General features: G+C 35.1%; 1 protein-coding gene across 1 annotated transcript in view; it reads right to left on the bottom strand.

The window, feature by feature from the left end:
- LOC115909205 (kelch-like protein 1) overlaps positions 1-22,395 on the bottom strand; it is a 124,274-nt gene extending 101,879 nt beyond the window's left edge. The window contains exons 1-2 of the mRNA XM_030958355.1: positions 22,223-22,395; positions 13,866-14,002 (exon numbers count right to left, since the gene is read on the bottom strand). Of these exons, the coding sequence (XP_030814215.1) occupies positions 13,866-14,002; positions 22,223-22,365 (280 nt within the window). The 5' untranslated portion in view covers positions 22,366-22,395. The remainder of the gene's footprint in view (positions 1-13,865; positions 14,003-22,222) is intronic.
- Positions 22,396-23,067: the final 672 nt, after the last annotated feature.

Raw genomic sequence — 23,067 nt, 5'->3', positions numbered from 1 at the left:
TTATAATACATCCTTTTGCAAAGGTCAGAGCATCAGATCAAGCACATAGCCTAATTTCAGCGGGTTTCCTCTCCTTATTTTTATTCTTTTATTAATGTCACAAGAGGTTTTTTTTATGTTATCTAACCTTTTCTTACAATTTCTGCACACCCCATCTTTATGTAGTGTGGTCAGAAGGCACACTCAGCAGCAGATCCTTGGCTGACCCATATATTCATCAATGACACTCCCACACTTGCTGCAGGCCTGCAGGTAATGGATGGCTCAACACACAATTCTGGTAGACAGTTTCACTGTGTAAAGTGGAGGCATTCAAAAGATAGTTGTTTTCAGGTTAAAACTGACCATACTGGTAACAGAAGTAAAAAAATTAAAAATGTGCAAAACACCTTTGAAAATTGGATTAACTGAGAAATGGAAACAAACAAAACAAAAAAAAAAACCAAACAAACAAATAAACAAACAAACAAACAAAAACAAAAAAAAACCCCAATGGAATTCTAAATCTCCTTTTCTTACCTGCTATTTATTTTTCAACAATGAGCTCAACAAAAAAGTCTCCAGCCCTACAAAATTGATCCAGGCAACATTTCCAAAGTGAAGTAAGTATAGAAAGAATCACTTTCAATATCCTAACTTTATGAGGAAAGGTAACACCCTTATGGTTTGGCCTTTTTATGGCTAAAGGTAGCTACCCTTAGCAGAAGAACCCAAAGGAATCAGTTGAAACCACATCAATCTATTTGTTTTCAAATTGAGATATTTTCTGTTCACTTTAAGGTACGCTAGTCCTGGTACAGTATTAGTTGGGAAACAGTAGGATTAAACTAAGTTTAAATCAATAAAAATATTATCTGTTTTATGAATAACTTACTTATGCATTCCTTTATGAAACTAACATGGAAATTTTGAAGAAGATGATTCACATTTTTATAGAAGAGTGTGAACACATTTCTGCTTTAATAGAGGAAGTAAACATACAACCAGTTTTGGGATATCTAGGGATATGAATATATTATAGCTTTACTTATTTTTAACTAAATTCAGAAATACTAATTTGCTACTTAATATATCTATGATAAAAGCTAGAAAAATACACTCAGTATGAGTTAAAAAGTTTATTTTTCTTCATTCTTTTAGCTGCAATGATAAATAGGTTTTTAATCCATCTAAATGTCTTCCAAATCTTGATTATCTTCTTTTTTAAATATCAAGACACCTTCATAAATTTGTTCACAGGGTCTGTATTCCCTTTTTCAGAAGAGTGCTGTGACATTTTTATACAAATTTCTCTGCGATATCAAGTGTTTAGCATGGTCAGAGTTTGAAAAAAAGCTGTTAAGGGGCTCTGTATATAAAATATGAAATCTTCACACAGTTTCATATTGGCAATTAGAAGATCCAAGCATCTATTTTAAAATGTTTAATGGGATATTCAAGGGGCATTAATATTGCTGCCTCTTCAATTCACCTCCCCCTCATATTTTTATGCAATAAAATCTTGCACAAGTGCCTTAATCTGAGAAAAACAAATTAACTAGAGCTTAAAACCTCCTTTTGTATTACATTAATTAAGATGAAAAAATATGAGGAAAAAACAATCAAAAGAACTTTAATGAATTTTAATTGCTATTCTAAATTATAGATGGATTTGTGAAAAAAATTTATGTGCATTGCTTATGCAGAAGTTAAAATGCCTGTCTTTATCATGCATTCTTATAATGACTACATAAATTTTATTACCTCATTACCAAATGTGAAGCAGAGATAATATAGGAATTCTCCGATATTCTTATTCTGTTGCTAAACCTTTTCCCAAGTTCAGGGACAGTTATGTCTTGGAGTTGGTTTGTGAGGTTTTGTTTGTTGTTGTTTTTTTGTCTTCTTGTTGTTTTGGGGGTTCTTCTGTTTGGGTTTTTTTGGGGGGTTTTTTTGGGTTGGTTTTTTTTCCTCTTTTGTTATCTCTTCTACACTATTGACTATACTTTAGAACTATTTTGGTTTACAGGGAATCACTGCACCTTTGCCCACCTTTGTATGGTGTTAAACAAGGTCAGTTTATATAATAGGAACAGCCTCCCACACGTATTGACCAACAGATTGGACCTGTGGTGGAACAACTCAGTAGGTACAGGTCATTTGCTCTGTGTATAAGCAATGAATTTTAACCTAAATTTGTAACACATCATAATATCATTTTACATCATGTTCACAGTAGGTTTTTTTTCTCTTTTGTAATTACACACTTACCCACAAGACTCCCCAACATTCTTAAGACTGTTGTGTGTACAAGGGAAATCATGGAAGTGTCAAGGAATTAGAAACAAAGGCTAAAACCAATTTCTTGAAATCAGGTATTTATCTTTTTAACCTTTCTATTTCACGTGTCTTGATCAGTTGTGTGGCAGTTTTGAAATGTTGCTGAATGGAATTATTTCTGGAGGGTAATCCATTTTAGGAGGCTAATGAGTTTTTAAAATTTTTAAAATTTTAAAAAATTTAATTATTTTTTAAAAGGCAAAAAATGGCATCAAGATAATTATTCATCCTCTGCATAGTAGATTTACTGACTACAATAAGAAATTGGTTTCTTGAAAAATCATCTAATTCTCTAATTCAATTGAAGACTTGAAAAAGATTATTAAAAAGGTGCTATGCCTCACACTGCTATAATAAATATTTTTGCCATTGCTCATCTTAATCATTCCAAATCTTAGGTACTCTGAGGTAACCACCTGACCTAATCACCCAAGATCTCCTTTTACAGTTCACGAAAAGAAACAGGAAGCCTTAGAGCAGTTTTTACCTGCTCTGTTTCAGTCATGTACTGCAGAATGAGATTAATCCCTCCCTGGATGTTTATTTCTTGATTTCAGCTACAAAATGAGCACCTTCATTTGAGTTACTGAGACACAACTGATACTCATATTTGTTGATATGAATTCAGTTACTCAGCTCCCAAACACAGCACTGGAATCATTGGAGCCATCAGGTTTCAGGTGATGAAATACTCTTTGGGTTCAATTCTGATGATCAATTTTCTCTGTTATGGTCAATTTCTGGTAGTGACATAGTGTGTAAAATCACCTCTTATGTCTATCCACAAGCACCAGTCAATGAAGAATGCTATAAAAAGTATTGTCTGTGTAGCAGAACGTCTTTTAGTCTCCAGTTTGACCTATGCCTTAAAAGATAAATTCTACATTGTATTGTCTTCCATACTTATTATAAAGGTGAAGATGTTTTCAGAAAAGAGAACAGGACACAATATATTCACTTAGCAGATGTTTCTTCTGATCAAACTATGTTTTATTTCCTGTTAATTATTTGCTGCAGACCACATTCATCAGTTGTACTTGAGGAAGAAGCCATTCTATGGCTAATTGTGCTTATTTAGAATCACAGAATGGTTTGGGTTGGAAGGGACCATAAAGATTATCTATGGGACAACAGATGGGAGACAGAACAGAGAGCACAGTGGAGCTTATGGAATGGCTTGTTCTGGCTTTGGTGGGATACAGACCCTGGGAAAAGAGACCACAGATATGAAAAAGAACTGGGAAAATAACTGTATATGTAACTATCAAGGTCTTTGAAATTATGTGGTTTTGCAAGGCTGCCAAGTAATGCAAAGAATTGCTATCTGCAGCTAGAGGGAAATTTTTGCTAAAAGCTGTGGCTGCCTGGAGCTTAAAACTGCACTGTGAGAACAATACTGCGACTTCAATAAGCAACTTCAATGACTTCGACTTCTTTTTGGCTCAGGCTTTGGCTTCTTGCTTGGACTACGTTTTGCGCCCCTCCTTTGAAGTCCTGTCCCTCAGTCACACGACAATCATTTAGTTCCAACTCTCCTGCCATGGGCAGGGACATGTCCCACTAGACAAGGTTTCCTCCATGCAGCCTGGCCTTGAACACTTCCAGGGTGGAGCACCTCCAGCTTCTCTGGGCAATCTGCTGCAGTACCACACCACCCTCACAGTAAAGAGTTTCTTCCTCTTATCTAATCGAAACTTACTGTACTTCAGTTTGAAACCTTTTTTCTGTCTCTATGTGCTCTTATATATATTCGCACTCCACCTTTCTTGTAGGGTCCCTTCATTTTAGTATTATTATGTATGAAATAATTTCATAAATTATTCCAGAGACATAAATATGCAGCTTGTAAAAAATGAAAAAAAAAATCAGAATTCTTATAAATTAACTAGATTCACTCTTTTAAAACAGTGTACAATTATTTGCACCCTAATGTCATATCTTGAGTAAGTGAACTAGACTGGCCTAATCACGTGACCTCCATCAGTACTGCCAGTCCTCTTCATTTAAATAGCATGGAAAATTACACCATTGCAGAGTGATAAGGAAATGCTATTAACAAATTAAAATCCCCCTGAGCAGGAAACTTCTTGCAAATGTCTGGCTAAAGATCAGAAAACTATATTAACCAAAATAATCCACTATGTGTTACCTTTTCATCCCCTGCTCTGAAAAAAACCTCTCAAAGCTACAAACCAAAACACCTCTGTTGTATAACTGAAATGTCAAGTATTAAAGCAAATTTGTCCACTGACTCATACAAATCAGCTTTTTAGAGAGAGACATTCAAATGCTATTTTCTCCTTACGCCATTCACATGTCTTAGCTCATTTTATACACTTGAACTTAGTCACTTGTAAGTTGTACATACAAGTAACAGGACTAAAAGCAGTAAATCATTTCAGCTGCGAGCCTCATCTTAATAAAACCTTTTTATCAACTGTGAACAAAGACATGTTAGCACTCTGAGATAGAAGATATGTTTTTCCATTAGTTATAGAAAAGTTGTTAAAATATTAACATCATTCTTGGGATTTTATGCTAAATATTACTGGTTTGTACTTGTACAGATGACCATTATGTTAGCAATTTTTTCACCAGTAATTCAGCTAATATACAGACATTGCATTTGGAATTATGTATATAAATATGGAATTATGTATATAAATAGAGGAATAAAAACTCACGGTTTAAAACAAAGAAAAAAACACCAAGATAAAAGTTACCTCAAAAAAATACATAAATATAAACAGCACTTACTAATTAAATTTCAAACAGCACAAATTTTGTACCCATTCACAAAATAAGCTGGGAGATGACAAGAATTATTTCAAAAACCTCATTTAATCTATAAGGTCTTAGTTTCTCTTAACTGCTTTTAGTCAATGGACTTAGTACTTACGTTTCTTTCCAGACTGTATGTTCTGCTCATCATGCTGCACATATCAAAAGGCACTCCAAGAATTTATGTTTGTAAACAAAAGCAAACTTCAGCTTGAGAAGGGGGGGAAGTTTCATTCCACAAGACTTGTACCAAATATTGAGTACATCTTGGAGAGTTACAACCTTTCTATTACACTGAACATGATCAAGATTTAGCCTCTGGTGGAAAAAAAAAAGAAAAAAAAAAAGAAAAAAATGTCTCAAGGACAAAGGAGCTCAGCTTTCAGGTTTGAAGGAGCAGTATTTTATTCTCCACACCTGAAGCTAGCTCAGAAGCAGGAACACTCACCTCTGCCAGATAAGCTTCTTAACTTCTCAGGCAATGATTTGGCAGCTTGTGCTACAGCACAGAGTAGCTCAAATCCATGCTTAGAGAACAAAAAGTTACAGAAATGGAGGCATCAATTGCCAAGAAAAATTTTTGCTTATGATCCACCTTACAGCCTAATGAAATCTACTTTTCTTTGGGCTGGATTGCACCGCTGGGAGATGTGCGTACTCCAGTCACATCCTGTTCTGAGGCTACATTTCATCACAGCTGCTGTCAGATGGGCACAGAGCAGAAAGGCTCTATTTACAACGCAGAAGCAGGAGTAAACACCTGAAAGGTGAGGACCTCTTTCACAAAATATCATTGCAATTTTCATTATTCTTTTTCTTTTGTTTTGGAACTGGAGATACACAGCTGAGCTCAAGAGTGTGGATACAGGTACACATCTCCAGTGTAGGAGCTCCAGAAAGAAACACATTAAAGAGGCAGACTATCCTACAGCAGCCTGTCCAATCACTTCACTGATGCCATTTAAGCAACAGGCTGGCATGTGCCAGATGGCAACATAGAGGGATGATACTCCATTCAAAGGAACACTCACTTTCCAGCCATGTCCTGTATTAATGTTCAGTACTTGTTTTAATCTCTCTTTGGAGATGAAGAACTTTGAGTCTAGCAAGCGACAGCTCTAAAAATGCACCCTGAAGTGCACCCAGTTATCTGCTCTTCCCCTCCATACTCATTGTTTCCCTGTGTCTGCCTGAATTTATTTTTATTGACTTCTCTGGAATAGCAGATTGCATCATAGTACAAAGAAACACAGTCACTATCTATCTCTCCATAATATTCTAGATAATTCTGAATACTCAAAATTTATGGATATCCAATTCAGAGCTCTTTCCTAAGCAATTCTCATATACTTTGCTAAAAGAATGAGACAACAGCTGGTTCCTGGTACATAATTGCCAATTCTGTCCGTTAATGAAGTACCCTGGGTAAAAGGAAGAATAACAATTCATTGGAGTGTAGTGTAGAGCTCCAGGAATGAGCAAGGACTTTGTGCTTCAGTGACAGGAATGGAAAATATCTGTATTCCAGATGGAAACAAGATCCTCAGAGACTGGCTAAAAAAAAAATAAATAAAATTAAGGAGGCAGTCAGTCTCTGTAGTTCTTTACGATAAATGGGTCTCTGAAGTTCTTTCCTACAGACCTCTATTATAGGAAAGCCCACAGTTTGTTTTAGGATGAGAAAAATAATCCGTGAAGGAAGGTATTTTAATCCAAGCAGGCTGACATTCACAGAGGACAGAAGACAACAGTCTGAACCTACAGTTACACTGAGGAATTTTGAAGGATTCTTGCATTGTACACATGGGCAGTATAGCTGAGAATTTAATCCAGGTGCATAAATAAGAATCTTATGTGGAACACTATATATGAAAATGTCAATCTTAAATGTAACTGGAGCAAAGGTACACATGAACTTTGAAGTGTAGTCAATATGGAACATCCATGGACAGATAATCTGAATTATGGCTCTACAGATTGTGCCATCACTACCACTTCCTACTTCCTAAACTGGAGCAACCCTGATAAAGAAGGCTTCTTTGGATAACTCTCTTTGCAACACTCTTTATTGACTCCTGAAAAGTATGACAAGTGTCTGCTTCTAGAAGAGAGTTTCACAGGGGATCCTCCATATCCAGAAATTAAGTTTATTCAGTGTCTATAAGCACCTAATATGATATATGACTATTTGTCTGTACTCTCCATTACACAACAGCTGACAAAGTCTTTCAGATCAATTCACTTATCTTAATTTGTCCTTTTACCACTCATCCCAGAGTTCCTGGAACAAATGATCTCCCATCGGAAATGAATGGAAATTTAAGGGCCTATTCTCTGCAAGTGCAAAGTCAACCATCAAATACATAGCAGAGAAAATGTAGTGGGACAGCAGCAGGTAATAGTCTCCTTCAAAAAGTGCTACTTAGACATGGTCCACCTTCCCAGGGATCTCTAACATGATACTACAGAACAAATAACTCTTGAACAAACTCAACATGTCACAGAGGTAGAAGCAAAGACCTTTATAATATCAGGGTAGCTCCACTTCTCAATGTGATCACTATATACTAGAGACGAGTAGCACGAAACACTGTAAAAATGCCACCAGTACCTAAAATCTAGGCATTATTTGTCTTATCACAAATTTTTAATAAAATACCTTTCATTATATCCACTGAGTTAAGCTTGTCTGGGACTTCCCTGTAGCACTGAGGCAAAGGGGAATGAAATGGCCTAAGTTTTACTCCAAACACTATCATCCCCAAACAATGACAGTCACATTCAAACAGCATGTTGTAGCATTATCCAGTGGCTGTGATAATCCCTGGACTCTTGACGCTATTAATTGGCACAAGCCAAAAGTATTGCTGAATTGTCTTCAATGTTTGTTCACATAGACAACTGGCTTTCACCAATTAAAAATTTTTTAAAAAAGTCCCCAAACCAAAACCAAGAAAGAAATCTCTTTGAGATATTTAATTAATATCGTTTCTGTGCTGCAAGAACCTAAGGGTCCTTGTTACTAAAGGCAAGTTCCTGCTTGCTACATCCCTGCTGTCTGCCCTGTGTGTGTTATTAGCTATAACACTGACAAAGGCACTTGACACTACTTTAATTAAAGACTCTCCCAAATAAAGTTTAATTAAAAGTTATACAGTAGGGCTTGAACCTTCTCCATGTATGAAATATTCTCTATTTTTTTTTCAGAGGTGTATAAATAAATCAAGGATTTTTAGTTTTCTATTGCTTAAATGGGTTTTGCTTTTCCAGTTTCATTAACAGTATGAAAGCACCAACCTACTGTTCTGATCACTGTCGGAAATGCATGCTAATTAGATATCCTGATGCTAATTAGATTTCCTGATATAGGAAATCTATAGTAACTTTACAGTTCTTTTGTCTCTTCAAAGGATGGCTCCCACAGTCACCAATAGCAGAAAAACAACAGAATATCAATCTATAGTTTCAGTCTTCTCTGAACTGTTGAAGTAAAATTGAAAATAATGAAAACTCAAGATTTAAGCTCAAGAAAGAAGCACTACCTATGAAAATAAGGTGAAGAAACACTCATCTGTATAACTGCTATATTGAATTCTTAAAAGATCAAAGATTACACATCCATCTATCCCAGGGCACTAAGACGTCAATCATAGATTTTTTTGCTATGAATCATCTTGCTGCTTAAAAAATGAAACATACTTTCTGCATAGCCATTGCAGCTGTCTGCGTTGGCTTCTGATTTCCTCAGTTGACTCACAAGGAGTAGATATGCAAAAGAGGAAGTTATGTTTTCTATTAAGTTACAGTTCCGCTATATCACAGACAAAACATACTTTGTCTATTTGAATAAACCAAAAAAATGCAGAAAAGTGTGGCTAGATTAATGAAGTCACATATTTTTTACTGGTCAAATATATCCTTTACAAAAAAGAGTGGTAAAGCTTTTTTGATTTATCCTTGTGAGCATATGTATAGAATAAGAAGCATATAATTTTGATGGAGTGTTTTTCTAATAAATTCACATCATCTACATAATTTGAATTCCACAAGTCATAATTACATTACAATATAGCTATTTCATTAGAAAACTTTGTGCATATTTCAGATAAAACAATATATAGTCATTGCATTATTAATTTGTTTACAAAAAATGAAAGTTATATATATATATATATAAATCCTAAAACACTTCCAAAACAACCCCAAGACTGACCTAACACAGAGTTTATAGAATATATTTTAATACATGCCAATTTTTTCAGTTTTAATCAAATTCTGCTTTACAGGTACATCAATCACATAACTTAAATAATTACATCATTATTCACATTGAATCTTCACAGAAACTTCAACATCCTTTATTATCTTTAAATAAGTACTTTTGGTTGTCTAATTTCCTGTTTTCCTGTTAATACTCTTAGATTGGCAGGTGCCTTCACTCAGGAGCTGCTCTAATCAAGGCTGTACAAGACTTAATGTTCTCCTGGTCACCATGTAATTCTACCACGCCAATTATTTAGAAATCTATTTGTGTACGGAACCACAGAATCACAGAGTAAGCTGAGTTGGAAGGGATCCTCAGGGGTCACTGAGTTCAACACTAAGGCCTGCACAAGACCAACCCCAAGAGTCACACCCTGTGCTTGAGTGCACTTCCAAATGCTTCCTGAGCTCTGTCAGTCTTGATGATGTGGCCACTTTCCTGGGGAGCCTCTTCCAGTGCCCAATCTCCTCTGAGTGAAGAACTTTCTTCTAATATTCAGCCTGAATGTCCCCTGAGACAGCTGTGGGCCATTCCCTTGGGTTCTGTACTGGCCACCACAGAGAAGAGATCAGTGCCTGCCCCTCCTCTTCCCCTCATGAGGAAGTTGCAGACTGCCATGTGGTCTTCCCTCAGACTTCTCGAGGCTGAACAAGCAAGTGAATTCAGCTGCTCCTCAAACCCCTTCACAAATCTCATGGCCCTCCTTTGGACACAGTGTAAGAATTTAATGTCTTTCTTAATATTGTGGTGCCCAAAACCACACACAGGACTCAAGATGAAGCCACCCCAGTGCAGAGCAGAGAAAGACAACCCCTTCCCATGCTTGGCTGGTGATATTGTGCCTGGTGCACCCCAGGACTATTTTTCCTTATGTGTCTGGTGTCTCCCTTTTGATGAACTTTAATTCTGATATTTTGCAACCATATTAGATTATATTGGTGGAGAGTCTGGTATCAGTTTATGATATCTTCACCTATAATAAGGCTTTTCTTAGACACATATATTTCATCTTTCTTAACTTCCTGCTTAAGGAGGTTATGTATGATAATATGTATGATTCACAGGTAAAAAATGCAATAATTTCACTAGATTATAAAAAATATAAATTTGACTGAATTACAGATAACAAGATGTGGAAATGGTTCCATCTTTTAGATCACATCTAAACATATTTGCAGTGTAATATTCTTAACTTCTACATTTTTGCAAACAAGTCCATGTTCAGCTGTGTTTTTTCTGATTTGTTCAGTTGTCCCCAAGGAAAACCTCCTCTATAACAGCAGCAACTATCAGTGATTTTTTTTAAGCTCCTTGACTTAAGAAGGTAGTGACAGGAAAAAGAAAATAGGAGTAAATAACTGGCCATTTGTCAAAATTGTTTTCTATTCCTGAAGTAAAACAATAAAGAGCTAAACTGGTTACAGACATGAGTTGCTGAAAACTTTTTCACACATTGTGCAATCAGTAATTGGAATTTGGCAGCCAGATTCTCCAGATATTCTGACTAAGTCTAGACAGGTGTATGCTCCCAATTAGAGATCAAAAGACTGAAAGGGAATTTCTGTTGGTTTCTGTGCTTCTGGGTATTGAAACACTGGCTATTTTCTTAAATTTCCACTTGTCCACATCCATGCAGCACAAGACTGGTTGTAAATAAGGAATCAGAGTGCAAGAAAGGAGATAAGAAACTATGAATATAGATAAATCATGTGAGATGATGGAAACAAAATGGGAAAATAAAAAGGTTTTGCTCTGGCAAGGTCAAGGGAAAACAGAGTGATTAACTGAGAAGCCTGGATTGTATTTAATTTCAATAACCTGAATAAGTCTGGGGCTATTTTCTAGGAATTCACAAAGCACGTGAGTTATCACTGAATTCTTCATAGCACTTTTGAATGGCCTTACCCTCTGTGCAAGGTTGGCCACATTAATGATAAGCTGTGTATCCAAGGTATACCCACCATTTGTTAGAGAGATTGCTATTTGGATTTAGCTAAAACTTCCAGGATCAATAGAGACAATTGTATTCCAGTGCCTGCAAGCCTTTCCCAACGTTGTTTAATTTATTTGGATAATTGTAGCTCGGAAATTTAGGTGTCTGCTAAGATATCTGATGCCGAGAAAAGGAATACAGAAAGAAATAATTCCACATGAACTCCAGGAGATAAGGACACAAGCTAAGAATAAATAAGGACAAATAAGAATAAATCACGATAAAGAACCTGATGGAAGAGAAATGCAAGACAGACTAATCAAAACCAGAATGATCTATGGTATCCAATATATTTAGTCTTTTAGCATGTAAAATTGTCTCATGTTTCTCAACCGTCATCACTCTTCTGTTGTCATTAAGTATTTGTGAAACTTGCAAGTGTAAACTTAAGGCATTTTAAAGTCTTATTTGGTCTACAAAATGAGTTAGAAAAAAAAGAATAATGGTGTTTCACGGCTTCAAGTGAAAGAGATTAGAGATCTTGGTTATCATCTTAAGTTTCTATTTCTTCAAGGTGATGTTACAATAGTACATAATGTATGTACAATAGTACAATATAGTACAATAGTACATAATGCCATTTCTGAGGCAGTATGGACTGTGTGACTGTTTAAATTAATGAATATTACAGATGCAGATTCATATGAGGCAAATTAGAAAACATGCAAATTATAGCTGTGGAGTTCCCTTTTTATCCATTTGTGAAAGCTGGCCCTTATTTGCCTTACACCAAAAATAAACGTTTTACAAGAAACTTGTATATCATCTCATATAATGAACAGTGTACATCACATAGGATAGAGAATCAAGGAGCATAAAGGAGCTGAAAATTTCAAACGTTTTTGGTAAGCAGAAGTTTGCTTCTTCTACATTTTCATTGCTTCATCCAGTCTCCAAAGTTCTCAAAGATAACCATAAAATTCTTAGATAGTTTCATTCATCTTGAAAAATGTTTATCTTTTTTTCCCCCATTTTCTTCTGAATCTCCTTCTTTCCCTAATCTACACTTACATGCTATCTCTTGCTGACAACAACTCTTTTGCATCTTTACAGGTGATATATTTTAGTGAAAACTGAGGCGAAAGAACAATACAGTACTTTAGGATTTCCACAGTTTTCTTTCCAGGGGAACAACCCTGTCCCTTTTCTTACCTCCTGTATCTTTAACCTCTCTCCTACAAAATGATTTAACATTACCTGTAGTCTTTTTGCTGTTCTGTGCCAAGGTATTCTTGATTTTGCCCCAGTATTCCTGTGCCATTCATTCACCAAGGAATCAGATTGTATCGTTCTTATTGAACTATTTCATTTCATGGATCCCTGGCTTGAGACCCTCCAGATGATGCACATTCCTGAGTGGCAAAGCCACAGCTGAAGAGAGTGGCTTTGAGTACCCTTTTAGTATCCTTTTAACATGTAGAGTACTACCTAAATCATGGTCTTACATTCCTAGAACATTTATTTCTCAAACATTATTCTCAAAAAGAGTATTTTTAGCTTAAATTATGCTTATTTGCCGTTTCTGTTTTCTATTAAGATGGTAAAGTTATTATGTCATAAAAACCCCAGAACATATCCTGATTAAATACAAAGCCAACAGCACCTTGTGATTAAATTATTATATGTGTATTTAAACCAGATTAAAACTGCAGGGTTTGGGGTATCTATTTAAAATTGAATCTAAATCAAATATACAATAGAATCATCTTGATAAAATATGGTTAATTTAAACAATATTAAGGATGTCTTTTAGGAAACAAATAGAAAACAGTATATATTTTATACTTATGTGATTCAAGGCAAATCTTATAGGCAGTTCCACTCTTTAAATTACCTTATTTTGTCATATTAGCATTCTTTCTTTCAGATTAATGCACTTCAGTTAAAATGTGCATAACAAGTTGCTTAAGAGGTAAAAATCCCAAATCTATAATGCATTAAAATATAAAATCTATTCAGAAGAGGGTTTTGAGTTATTAACTCTGAATTGTGAGTTATTCATAAGTTTACACTTCAAAACAAAGTACGAGCATATGAAAGGAAATGAAATTGAAAACATCTGGCTCAAAATAAAACCTTTTAAAACATTTTCTTATTCAAATTTCATTTTTTTAATTTCAAATTTTTAAATATTTATGCAATTATTTAAATTGAGATTTGATTTAAAAAGCAATATAGGATTATTCTTCAAAAAATACAACTGTTCCTTCAGTGATCTTACATAATTTATGAGGGTATGAGGCACTCCTTTAAAGTATTTGAAAACCAAGAAAAATATATCATTTTCTTGACTGTTCTATTGAAATTGAGAAGTCTGAAAATTGAAAGATTTGGAGATAAGAGATAATAATCTGAATTCATACCTAGAAATGGAAAATAAACGGTTTTGGATGATAATGTTTAAAAATTAAACTATTTATACAAAAACACGATTGATCGGAAAGTACCAAACAAAAATATCAACATGTGACTCTATAGGAAGTATATATAATGTATGCACCACAATACCTGTATATGCAAACTGAACAAGGTCCCACAGTGCATTGGGGTCTATGCCTTCCATTTTGATCTCTTCTTGCTTGGCTTCACAAACATCGCTTGTAAACATGGCAGCAAAGTAGTCAGAGACAGAACTGAGGACAAGTCTGCAGAAAAAGTAAGAAACTGGTGTAATTTGCTCGGATATATATTATAAATGTCACATATTTATAAATTTCTTTAAAAATTATTTTCATGGTAATTAAAAATTATTAGGAGGAATATATTATTAATGCACATTGGCAGCAAAATACAGAATGACATTTGATTCTAATTTTGTTTTGCCTCCTGTGATATGAAGCAAGTGGTACTTTAGCATATGACTATAAATCAGACATAGAAATTAGCACTCAGTCTTTCTGATAATCTTCCAATCATGCAGATTAACTGTTAACAAGATCATCTCTCAGTATCAAATCATCAACTTCATAATGACAGGCATTTCATAATCCAGAGGTACTCTTCTTTGTTCCTAAAGGCTTATTTGTTGTAAACTTTAATAATAGCATGTGACTTTAGACAATCTATATACCTACTAAATATAATCTGCTGAACTGTTAGTAGCTTAACATGCTATTCACTAAAAATATGTAATAAAATCACTGTGTAATACAACGTTTTTGTTAATAAACTTGGCCAAGGAAAATATTTTGAAAATACCTACAAAATGTTCATAGCTTGCTGTTTAGGGATCTGATACAGATAAATCAATACCACAGCAGTATCAGATACTACTGTAATTACCGGGGCTTTAAGTTAAGGCGTTCTTCCAAATACCATCTACAGTGAAATTTTGATTTTGTTAGGACTGAATATTCACAGATTAACTTGAGATAGAAGTGTGGTGCAGCTATAAATAGTGTACCATGTGCTTCCATAAAGATGGTCACATTTCTGGATTAATTTGAAAACATGATATACAAACAATAATAAAAACCACTATAATCACAAGTGGAGAACTTGGAAACCAAAAGAAAAACAATTAGCCTTTTGTATATTGTTAGCTAGTTTGCTCAGGGCAAATTATTATTTTAAAAAATAGGGAAGATAAGTTAATTCTTATCAGCCACCATGGTAATTGATTGCCTTTGCTCTCTTAGCTCACCCTGATAGCTAAGTAAAATATGACAGCTTGAATTGGCTTCATAATTTTACAGTGCTTTAAGGTGCTATATGTTACCAGCAAGTATGGCAGATTGAAGACATATATATGATCTTTGCCTCTAATGATGGGAAATTACTAAATAGGTATAGTACTTTTATCACGTTTCATGTTGTGCTCAACTCCAGCAATCGTGAATTTTAGAAGTAAACATCCTAATTCATAAACAGTTCACATTTATATTTAGGTAATGACTAAATGTCAATGGATGACTACAAAAACATGAACTTAGAAATAGACTTTGGTGCTGCCACTAGAAACTCCTAATTTACTATGTTTTCATCATTGAGGAACATTTACTTCTACATTTGCTTATTCATTCTATCTTATTTATAAATTATTATATTTGTAAATCTTCTCCTAGTAATTTTTCTGACCACTTATAAATAAGTGATTTTATTGTTCATTGATGCTTCAATAAAAGCATCACAAAAATCACAGAAAGGAAAAACATGATGATTTTATATGAGATCAAAATTCTCACAGATATCAGAGATGTAATTCAGGAATGTGATGGAGATTTTCATTTGAGATCATTTAATTCATGGAGATTTAATTTAATTTCATTTTGCATTAGCTGTTGCTTCAGATTTACTAGCCATCATTTAAATTCACCTATGAATATTCAATCTGATCACTTGCCAAAAGCAAGGCCAAAAACCTTGGCTGCATTAAAAAAAAAAAAGGACAAATGAATGAACAGAAATTTTTATACAACAGTTAATGATCAGTGGAAATATTTTCAAACAGTAATATCTTGTATTTTAAATTCACATGAATTATATTCACCAGTTACTTATTATATAATCTTACTATATATATATGGTCAAATTTAAAACAAACAAAAAACAACAGAGAGAGGGTAGAAAATAAATTACAGAAGGATTAAATCTCTTTCACAAACTTCTGTAAAAATACGTGATTTTCCACAGTTTGTGTGAGGAAAATCAAAGATGTTATCTAATGGATTTCAGCTGCAAAGGAGCATTCAGTCCACAAGAACACACAAGAGCCAGTCCAAAGTGGGAAGAAAAGGAAAATAAATAAGACACATGCCAGGTCCTCAGCATTATCCATTTTTCTTAGAGGTTTATCCCTACTGGTTCATACCACCCATCAAAGAAGATGGCTTAAATGAGCAGAAAGGTTCTGTGATGTAGAAGCTCACCTACAGAAGCAAGACAAGCTTTTGAACATAGTGATAAAAAAAACAGGATTATTTTTTTTAAGTGTCTTATGTCAATCAATAGTTAACAGAAATACTAAATCAGCTATCTCATCAACTTACTATAACCAAAAGACAAAGTTTCAAGACACCAACTTTTACCTTGGGAAGTGCTCTGCAAGTTGAACCGAAGAGAGAGGAACTTGCTAATTACACTCAATTCTGAAAGGTGACACCTTTTGTAAATCTTTATTGTATTCCAGGGTTGAGATGGAAGATCAAAAGTGAGAAATCAAAGAGATCAATTAATTTGTAATGATCTGCTGCTTTTTGTAGATCAGAAGACTCCAAACAGCCCCAAATCTTGGTTTAAAGGCATGTTGACCTATTAATCAAGGAAGGTCAGGTGGCTGAGGATGTCACCTTTTCAACTTCAGATCTGGCAGCAAGAATACATAATAAACTCCTTCATCCTTGAGCTCATAGCAGGTAACTCATGGCTTAAAATGAGTTTGTGAACCCAGAAAGATTTTCTCCAGATTAAGGGACTTCTTTCTCTTTACAACTAATTTCAGCCTGATCAATTTGTGGTTTCTTTTATAAGTAACCCTTGTGACTGATTAGGGTTGTGACCTTTTTTTTCCCAGGATATCAGATTTCATTTTAGTTTATTATAGAATATTTCTTTGCTCCTTTCACAACTGTTTTCATATACACTTTTGATAGAGAATTGCCTCAACACTGATGATACATTTATTAATTAAAAGAAGCAAACAAACCTTGATCACTTAAATTTTTTAGGAAAACTTAAAATATTTTACTGCCAACTGAGTAGAATATCAGATGTTATTTGGACTAAAAAAATCATAGGCAAGACACTATTTTTTCTCCATACATATTATGCTCATACACATAGGAGCTGAATTTTCTCGAGAACTGGGTCCATGAGAATTTCATGAGGTTTAATTGGACCAAGTGCAAGGTGCTGCACCTGGGTTAGGGCAACCCCCAGTATCAATCCAGGCTGAGGGATGAATGGATAGAGAGCAGCCCTGCTGAGACTGTCTTGGTAATACGTCTGGATGAGGGGCTGGAATGTGCACTCACAGCCCAGAAAGGCAAACATGTTCTGGGCTGCATCAAAACAGTGGTGACCAGCAGGGTGAGGGAGGAGATTCTGCCCCTCTACTCTGCTTTGGTGAGACCCCACCTGGAGTACTGCATACAAGCAGCTTTCATTTACTAAGATTCTAGGGAAAAAATTATAATATCTGGAATTTTTCCACACTACATTTTAATTTTCATTTACCTTTTGACAGATGGCATTGTGAAAGTATGCATATATGTATGTATCTATAGACATATATATGCATTCATAAGTATTATTTCTTTTAAAAAGCTGCTATTTTAAGCTCTGAGTTCTGAAAGGAATAAAATCTCACATTCAATAAATACTGGTATAATTCACAGCATAGGAAGGACATCAACTTCTTAGAGCGAGTCATCAAAATAGTGGCCACCAAATGATTAGGGAGATGGAGCACCTCTCCCATAGGAAAATATTGAGGGAATTTGGCTTTTTCAGCCTAGAAAACAGAAGACTTAGGGATTACTTCATTGCTGCCTTCCAGTATCTGAAGGAGCCTCTAAAAAAAGTGGAGAGGGACTCTTTATATGGTCTTTATAGGACAAGGGAGAATGGTTCCAAAGTAAAAGAGTAGGTTCTTTCACCCTTCAAAGTCCATTTCAGTTACTGCACCTTTTTCCAGTCCATAAAGTAATAGCATTAGTATTCTGGTTTAATACAGTAATAAAATATCTCTAGCTGGAAAGGACCCTTAAGGCTCCTAAAACAAAAATAAACCATGTGATTAAGCACATGATTAGATGCTCCTTGAACTCTTACCACTTCCCTGGGAAGACTGTTGGAGCAACTTACCATCCTTCTGCTGAAGAACCTTTTTCTAATATCCAATTCGAACTTCCCCTGACTTCATTCCATTTCCTTGGGTCCTGTCCCTGGTCACCAGACAGATGAGATCACCACCTCCCCCTCTGCTGCTCCCCTCAAGGAAGCTGTAGACTGTGATGAGGTCATCCCTCAGCCTTCTTTTCTGTAGGATGAACAAGCCCAGTGACCTCAGCTGCTCTCCTTGTCCATTTTTCCTTCAAAACCTTTCACCACCTTGGATGCCCTCCTCTGGACACGCTCCAACAGAGTGATGTCCTTATATTGTGGCTCCTAAAACTGCATAAAATGCTCAAGGTGAGGCTGTACCAGCACAGAGTAGAGAGAGGCAATCACCCCTTGATGGGCTGGTGATATTGTGCCTGGTTCTTCCCAGGGCATGGTTGGCCCTTTGCTGCCAGGGCACTGCTGACTCTCATTCAACTTGCCAGCAACCCTAAACCTCATATTAAGATTATCAATCAAGGTTAATATTAAATGCTCATCTAAATTGCCTTGCTGCTCCTCTGATAGCAGGAATTTTTGCTGTTGTTGCTTTTCTTTCCCAACCATATTACTTGAATGAATTGTTTTTAAACTCACAGACAGTGGGTTGTGTTAAACAACTGTCCAGATGAGTTCATGTTACATGTGAAGCTCCTCAAACCTTACAGATATCTGGGAATAACATAGAGCTGATGTAGTGCTTTTAGTCTGTGTTTTCCACATGTATCTGTTACTGACTAGTGACAGAAATCAGGTCTTCAGACTATTATGTGCATCTTCAGACTAATGTGCATTTTTCCTCTTTCACTCCCTGCTTCTAGACTTTCCTTTCTTCTCTGCCTGGTTCTTTATTCTTTCATCTTGCCTTTCAGCTGAACTTTCTCCATTAATTTTTTCCTCATTTTACTACTACTGTTTTTTTTAACTTCGTCCCTCTGTAGTACCACTGAAAATGCATTGAAAAAAGTTACCACCCAGAGCACTGAAACAGACAATGCTAACTGCATTTTGTTGAAGGAGCTTTATTAAATTTATCTTCACATGTCATTCAAATACTAGTAGAAAGATTTGGTAACCTTACTAAAGTATTACTTTGTTTCAGATGTTATTGGTAATTTTTCAATAGTTCTGTACTACCTTTTCTGCTATGGTGGGAGTCCCCCATGATCCTTTTCTTGAGTATTGGAAAGAAAAAAAACTTTATTTTTTTTATATTAAGAGAAAACAGGAGATAAAAACTTGTATTTCTCATTATACACTCAACTATACCTGACTATATTATAACAACAACAAAAGTAGATTTCTTGCTTTCTCAACAAGTGCAATAGAAGTCAGAACTGTAAGCTGAGGATGTAACTCCTGTTCTACATCATCTTTGCATTTTCCGGTTTTATTAAATATTCTGTTTTGTTGAATCCAGCCTCTGTTATATGGGAGTGTTTTAATTGGATAGGGGCAGGTGAATTTTAGCCTTACATCACATTTGTTCTTTTTTTGTTTCCCTTCAGTATAGAGTTCCTATCTTGTTTTGTGCAGCGTTACTAATCAAAATGTCTTAAACTACAATCTGAGTTTAGAGATGCTCTAACATTTCTGCAGTCCTAGATGGAAGTTTTAATGAACTCTCCAGCACAAATATTAAGGTCCATCCATCATTTGCAGTTACTTTGGCTTTTCTCTTCCCAGGATTTTTGATGTTTCTTCAGCAGCTGTAGAATACAGCATTTCAAGCACAGTTATCTAAAACCAGTGCAATTCAGGTAAATTGCCTTCACTCAAAACAACCAAATCATTGATGGCAAACACATACTCTTAATTTTACGTTGACCTATGTGATTATTGCTTGATTAACAATTTTCATTCACTCTGATCATGCCACTATAGTTCTGAACAATATTTACTTCCCAAATGCACATTACAAGAGCATGAAAAAATGAAAGAGATTAATTATGTGGGAGAAATATAGAAATATTTTGTCAACATAAAAAAAAAATTGAATTAGAGAGGCCCAAAGGTCCGGTACAGATGAAGACAGCAAGGGATTTGATAGTAAAGAAGGGTTTCTGTAAGTACCTTGGAAGCAAATGCAAAACTTTTCAAAGATTTTGTGCACTGCTCAAAAAAGCTTTATTTGGCTCAGTCTTTTTTTTTTTTTTTAATTCATTGTGTTGTGTTTTGGGGACAAGTTTAAGGTGTAATACTGGAGGAAGCTCCACAATATTACTGAAGGACCACTCTCTCCTATCTGTAATGGATCATGATAATTGCAGGAGGTTTCTAAGGACTGGAAAAGTCAATTTCCATGTAAATCCCTAAGAAGAAGGATGTAGGTACATATAGACTTGTTTGCCTCATCAAGATCATGGAGCAAATTTGCTTGGATGACACATCCTGCACTACTAAAATGAGTGAGGATAATAAAAACTGGAACAGGCTAACAAGAGAGGAACGTCCACAAGAGATGATAATTAAAAATTAACTGTGTATGGCCTCAATGGTCTAACCTTGCAGTTGACCCTGCTTTGAGCAGGGAGAGTTGAATCTGTGATTCCTAGGATTGTAATGACTACAGTAAATAAGCAGCTCACTGTGCTTGTCCAGACACACCTGTCTAAACAAACATAGAATAAACACTATCAAAACTTTTCCAGTTATTTGAGATTTGGAATTTTGACTGCAGACCACAGAGAAGGAGAAAATTAAATGTAAAGGTGTCCAAAGGTTTATTAGAAAATCTAAATAGGATTATGGGTATTATTTCATGGTTAGTCTTCTTATTAGGACATGTTTTCAGCTCAGGATTTATATACACTGTAGAATTGAAATGACAAATGTGAAATTAAATTTACTACTAAAATGTATGCATCCAAACATGAACAGCTGTATTAAAAATAATAGGGGAAATGAAAGAAACTAATTTTAAAAAATCTCATTATTTAAATATATTAATGAAGGTTCTCTCTGGTTTTACTTCTTAGCATTTGGAAAATAACTTTGGCTCTGCAGTCTTGTATATTGCATGTTTTTTCTTTTACTTACTGCTGTAAGAGTTGGAATATAGACTATCCTGCTTCTTTGTTTAACAGGAATAGTCTCTGTCCATATTTACTCAAGGCAAAAGGCACTTTGTGAGGTCCAAGTTGCCAAGATGCCCTTAGAGTATTCCTCTGCACTAGGAAGTTAATTTGTGACTTCAGAAATGCACTGGCTGTTTTTCTGACTTCCTGCTGGGGAACCATAATCCTGCTCTGAATCTAGTATCTCACCAGAGAAATCAGGACACAAGGAGGAAATAAATTACCCTTGGTTTGCAGCCTTATGCAGAGTTCAGATGTAAAAATATTTGCTCACCTGGAAATTCTGAATTATTCTCTGTATTTTAATCTAAACTCTAGGACCATATTTTTATTTTCATGCATTAAATGAAAACCTATTTCTGAGACCAAAATCTCAATGAAGAGTAACTATTTTAAATTAAATTTTTATCCAAAACCAAGTTGCATACATACTAGCTGCTTTAATATCAGACAATCTTACAGACTTTTAGAAATTAAAGTGTTCTATAATTTTTATCCTAATAATTATAATTAAAAGTAAATAAGAATTTTTTAGTTCATTGAAAGGCACAGGTCATAGGAAGAAAGTATTCAGTATTCTAATATAAATGTTTGAGAGACTCTGTACAACAAACTTATCACAGGATCAGGATCTTAAGCTAGAAATGATGCTGTTCAGTGTAGATATACAGCACCCCATTTCAGAAATTCACATTCTCTTCACATAAGAATAGCATTCCAGCAGGGAGAATTGTTAGTCAGACTCACCATCAGTTTTCTAGTTGAGTGCTACTTGAACTTTTGAAAGCTGTACAAAAAACCCTTACCTTCAAAGCCCCAACCTTCAAACCCACCTTTTCCAGCCACTTACACTTGTGTTTAAAGAAAGAGGAAAGAATCATAAGAGGCAACAGGAAACACTGTTCTAAGAAACACACATACCCAAAACATTAACTTTTGTAATTTCAATGCTTTATGCCTATCTCCTACCTGTGTGCAGGTATCTTGCGATCCCCAGCAATCAGGATAACATCACAGAGCTGCTGCTGCTTCAAGTAGCTCTCCATTTTCCTGAAGGTTTGCTCTGCATGGTGAACAGCCTGATAGAACTCCTCAGAGCTACAGGAATCCATATCACAGTGGGGTGGCAAGGGGTGGCTGGCTCCTGAAAGTCTGTGAACAACAAGAGAAACCCCAGGTTGGTAAGATGTGACTAAATCACATCTTCTAGAATCTGACTCCATCACAGCTTCTAGAATCTGATACATGTAAATCAATGCATCCTTTCCCTGTTCTCATCACTGAAAGTACAAGACAGAAAAATCTTGCTGCATTGGGAGAGAAATGGAAAAAGCAATCCTATCTTTCCAGTGATTGTGAGCAGCCGCCCTAGTTCACTTTCTCAAATTCACATTCATTTTGCACCCCTTGGGAAAGAAAAATAAAACTCTAATTGACTTGATTTGTAATGAATCCTGATTATTTTCACAATGAAAAATTACATACCTAATTTTAATCCAAAATATTTAATAATAAAAACTGAATTTAGCCTGCAAAGATAACGATGTTTACATTTAAAAGGAAAAAAACCCAAAAACCAAAGAATAAAATAAACAGGAGAAAAATGTTTTGTTTTGTTTTTTATTATATAGACATCTCTTCCTGGTTTGAAGTTACTCAGTTCAGTGTTGCAGTGGAAAATCAAAGTGTCAGGAAGCACTAGTCCTTGAGGAAACTAGGAAACTATGCTAGAATTTCTAAATAATTCTCAACGCAGATGATACCCTCTTCTTTTACAAATATGTAATGAGGTGAATTCAAATGAAAGACTTAAG

This window comes from Camarhynchus parvulus, chromosome 1 (genome assembly GCF_901933205.1).
Source record: "Camarhynchus parvulus chromosome 1, STF_HiC, whole genome shotgun sequence".
NCBI lineage: Eukaryota > Metazoa > Chordata > Aves > Passeriformes > Thraupidae > Camarhynchus > Camarhynchus parvulus.
This window is presented reverse-complemented; position numbering and strand designations above follow the sequence as displayed.